The sequence below is a fragment of the Zingiber officinale genome, chromosome 3A (assembly GCF_018446385.1).
Source record: "Zingiber officinale cultivar Zhangliang chromosome 3A, Zo_v1.1, whole genome shotgun sequence".
Taxonomy (NCBI): Eukaryota; Viridiplantae; Streptophyta; class Magnoliopsida; order Zingiberales; family Zingiberaceae; genus Zingiber; species Zingiber officinale.
The window spans coordinates 107,123,633-107,128,201 of record NC_055990.1 but is presented as its reverse complement, the minus strand read 5'-3'; the positions used below and the strand labels follow the sequence as shown (position 1 = coordinate 107,128,201).

Below are 4,569 nucleotides of genomic sequence, written 5' to 3'. Positions count from 1 at the left end.
AATTAACGGTTCGTATTCTCTTTTAACAAAATTATAAATCAAAATAAATATCATTTAAAAATAAATCAAACAAATTATTAAATAATTACTATTTTAATTTATTTTAATAAACTAACTTCGTATTCTTTTTAACAAAATTATCAATCAAATTAAATATCATTTAAAAATAAATCAAACAAATTATTCAATAATTACTATTTTAATTTATTTTAATAAACTAACAGTTCGTATTCTTTTTTTACAAAATTATCAATCAAATTAAATATCATTTAAATACAAATCAAATAAGTTATTAAATAATTATTATTATTTTTTATTTTAATGCATTAAAACCCTACCTTTTTGTTCACGCTAAACCGATTTCACAAAACGCCTTTTCGCCTTCGTGCTCGCCGAGTCGCCGAGGATCTCCTGCTCCCTCTCAACAGGTAAGCCTTCTCGCCTGTCGATTTCTTTGTTATTGCTTCTCACCATTGCCGCGATTTCTTCTCCCCTGTTCATGATACTCCATGGCGTCCCTAGCTTCTCTGCGATTTTTCGCCTTCGTGCTCGCCGAGTCGCCGAGGATCTCCTGCTCCCTCTCAACAGGTAAGCCTTCTCGCCTGCCGATTTCTTTGTTATTGCTTCTCACCATTGCCGCGATTTCTTCTCCCCTGTTCATGATACTCCATGGCGTCCCTAGCTTCTCTGCCGCGATTTTTCTCTCCTTGCGCTCGTCGAGTCGCCGAGGATCTCTTGCTCCCTCTCAACAGGCAAGCCTTCTCGCCTGCCGATTTCTTTGTTATTGCTTCTCACCATTGCCGCGATTTCTTCTCCCCTTTTCATGATACTCCATGGCGTCCCTAGCTTCTCTGCCGCGATTTTTCTCTCCTGTGCATCTTGCTCGCCGAGTCGCCGAGGATCTCCTGCTCCCTCTCAACAGGTAAGCCTTCTCGCTTGCCGATTTCTTTGTTATTGCTTCTCACCATTGCCGCGATTTCTTCTCCCCTGTTATACTCCATGGCGTCCCTAACTTCTCTGCAATTCTAAGACATCCAATATGTCATCATAAAGCAAGCTCAGACCTATGCTTCATTTATTCTTGTCCTTTCTTTTCTTTTGCTTTTAATCGATTCTGAACAGTGATTCTAATCTATTGTTGTTTTTCAACTAGAAAAGAATATCCGTCTGTTCCAATCTTTTAAGCTTTTATAGATTTAAACTTAAATGGTTAATTTGTCAACCTATTTGGAAGCTGAGTCAACCGATCCTTTAAGCTTTTCATTATGTTTGATATTATTTTATTAAAAATTGTTTATAGAAAGTAATTTTTTTTATAGGATTTTCTCTTTAATAAATTTCATTTTATTTTATCCTTTAATAAACATGCTGGTGTACAGATTAGATGTTACCCACATCTATGAATTTTTTTGGCAGAACAAATTTGAATATGAAAAGACGAACTTGGTGATGGCGGAGGTAGAGCGACTTGCCATGAGAGCTATTCGAGAAGGAAGGTGTAAGATGAGGAGGCATTGGAAACAACTCGGGGGATTTGGAAATAAAGATTCACCAAAAAGGAAGTCGTACAAGGGATTAAGCCAAGATGATTGGGATTTTCTTTGTAATTATTTTGGCAAAAAAAACAAATGGTTAGTAATAGTTAAATTTAGTCTATAAATATTTTTTTATTGTTACTTGCACTAATATTATCTTTTTTTATAGGAAATATATGAAAAGAATACTAATAATCAGTTTAATAGGCCACTTGAAGGTGCACATGGATCGAAAACTTTGGTTCAACATTATCACACAGCTGTAAGTTTTATTTGAAAATAAAATTTCTTATCATAATTTATATGATAATAAATTGTTTCATTTTTTAAGGTTGATCCTGTGACGAGAGAGCTTCCCAGTGTGATTGACACATTCGAGAAATTTTTTCATAAAGGAGGACAATGGAAGAATGATTGGACTGCACAAAAACATGTAAGTATTTAATACATTCGAGTTGAAGCTATATTTAGATATCCTCTCTGATTATTATTATTACTTAGTGCAACTCAATTAGATGATACATCGCAATTAACACATATACTAAGTACAAAATGGCAAAATCTACCCTTATTAAATAACATATAAAGATATTTTGAAGAAAAAAACTCTAGGATCCGATCCTTAAGCATTTCCAGCATTGTCTTCAGTAAAAGAGAATTTGACTGTAGCTATATCTGATGAGTACAAACTAGGAAAAAGAGAATTTGACTCTAGCTATTTCCAAGTACAAACTCTAGGACAGGTACTTAAGCATTTCTAGCATTGCCCCAAATCTGATGAGTACAAACTAGCTATCTAATTGTTAATAGTTGCTATTTGATCCAATTGTATTTTAATTGTGTTGTCTGCATATATAGTTGATACGTACTTCACATAATTCCTTCTGCTTCATCGAATTAATATAAAATGAAATAGCATTTGGTTATTTATTTGTATATTTGATGATTAATTTGTTTATAATTTTTTTACATATTGTTGATGTATTTATTCATAAAATTTAAATTCATTAATCCATTATTTTTCATACTAATATTTTTTTTAGGCTGAAATGGTAGATCTTCGATTGACTCAATCAGAAAGTGAAGAGTTCACCTCTACGGTTGATAATGTATGCCAGCCAAAGGATGTCAATATCATGACACAAGTCTTAGGCTCACGGTCTCGTTACGTGAAGGGTTTAGGTTCATTACCTAAACTATCTGTAGTGGGTGGTTCTAGAGCCACAAACATCAGTTCAAAATATCATGATGATTATGGAAAATTTGTAACTATGCAGAAAACAATCGATGAACAGAATCTGACTATACATGAGCAGGATAAAAAATTTGAAGCATTATTGCACCAACTTCAACAGGTCATTTCTGGCTTCTCATTACAGCCTCCACCAACATGCTCTTCAATTCGACCTCCTCCACCACCTCCCCCGCTTCCATCATCGACTATGTAGTTATTTATTTTGCAACATTATGTAATGTGCATTTCACTACTTATATGTTCTTTTGGATAATATTTGACAGCTAGTTGTGTTCATGTTTTAAAAATATTCGACTAATTAATAGTAAATTGCACTTTTATGATGTATTTTAGACACATTATAATGTTGTGACTGAATGAGCAATATATTTTGTAATGCATAGACTGCGTCACAAATAATGAAAGAAAAAAAAATATAGTAAAAATACATTTCGCGACGCATTTCATGTGTCGTGACATGTTAGAACCTATTCGCGACGCATAAAAGAAGGTGTCGCCAATATTAGCGTTGCGAAATGACATCACCTTTGGCGACGTCATTTGGCGACATAATAAAAGAAGGTGTCGCCAATACTTGCGTCGCGAAATGTTGTAACCTTTGGCGACGTGTACCTTAATGCGTCACCAAAGATCATATTGACATTTGCATACGAACCAATTGCGACGCATGCTGGCGACGCATGTTTGCGTCGCAAAATGTTCTGCGACGCATTTTACGTACATATGGCGACGCTAAAATGCGTAGTTAAAAGTCCGAATTCTTGTAGTGATATAACAATTTTAATTACAATAATGATTTTTTTCAAAAAAAAATCCTAAAATTCAAATAATATAATTGCTAATTAGAAGGTTCATGCATGATTAAGAAAGATATTTGGTCTCTCGTAGAGAATTATCAAAGATGTCTTTGCATCGAATAGTTTAGTCGAGTCTCATAGGTCAATCAAATTTGTGGATCAAGTCGAGAGAGAGAGAGAGAGAGAGAGAGAGAGTCAATCAATTCAGATTAACTTAAAGAAGGTTGGTTAGGTAGGGTCGTTCAAATGAGTTAGACGAGTGAGTTGAGCAAATTATAATGGGTCTGTGCTGAGTTGAAATGACTCGTCAAGTTGGAGGAGAAGTGATACCTCCTAATAATCTACAATTAAGAAATTAGAAAGTACAAGAAACTGAGGCATTTGGGTTGGGCCCAGGTCCAGTTGCATCGCCCTCGAAAGGATATTAGATTTGATATTCGGTCTTCAGACGTCAGAGTGCTAAGGAGCGTATAGGGTTCGACGCTCAAGCTTGGGAGCGTGTGATGCTCAAGGCTTGGAAATGTATGCTCCTCAATATATGAGATTTGGGCTTAGGAAAATTTTATTATATTTAAGTAAAAATATAATATTATGAACCTATAATTACAAACAACTAATTAATTAATTTTTGTATATATTTTTTTTTCTATTTTATGATTTGTTATTTTTTTTAATTGAACTTGTGCCTATGTCGGTGGCTAGATACAGACATCACCGAGTTGTGTCGTTTCCAGTCCGCGCGATATAAAAAAATTAAATGGACAAATCAAGATCATCCGTTGCTATTCATCATTGGGCATAGACTAACACAAGATCAAGATCAGTGATGGTAATAACGTATATGAGATAACTAAACTCGAGTCCGATCCATTCGAATTTGATGAATCAAATTTGATCGACCTATTCAACCTTGATCTGATCTCAATTGTCTTCCTCTAATCCTCAAATGATCAACTTCTTACCATAGAAATTGAAACTAATA

At 34.4% G+C, this 4,569-nt stretch overlaps 1 protein-coding gene across 1 annotated transcript; it reads left to right on the top strand.

Moving 5' to 3' along the window:
• Nucleotides 1–733: 733 nt before the first annotated feature.
• LOC122053941 lies at nt 734–2,038 on the top strand. The gene is made up of 4 exons (XM_042615840.1): nt 734–922; nt 1,417–1,631; nt 1,705–1,797; nt 1,867–2,038. The coding sequence occupies exons 1-4, from the start codon at nt 824–826 to the stop codon at nt 1,877–1,879; spliced, it is 420 nt and encodes a 139-aa protein (XP_042471774.1). The 5' UTR covers nt 734–823; the 3' UTR covers nt 1,880–2,038.
• Nucleotides 2,039–4,569: the final 2,531 nt, after the last annotated feature.

What these genes read in the sequence shown, in the direction of transcription:
- LOC122053941 (XM_042615840.1), top strand. Translation starts at nt 824, where the DNA reads ATGATACTCCATGGCGTCCCTAGCTTCTCTGCCGCGATTTTTCTCTCC. An exon ending in CTCCTGCTCCCTCTCAACAG is followed by an intron (nt 923 to 1,416) that starts GTAAGCCTTCTC and finishes TTTTTTTGGCAG; the next exon opens with AACAAATTTGAATATGAAAA. An exon ending in TTTGGCAAAAAAAACAAATG is followed by an intron (nt 1,632 to 1,704) that starts GTTAGTAATAGT and finishes CTTTTTTTATAG; the next exon opens with GAAATATATGAAAAGAATAC.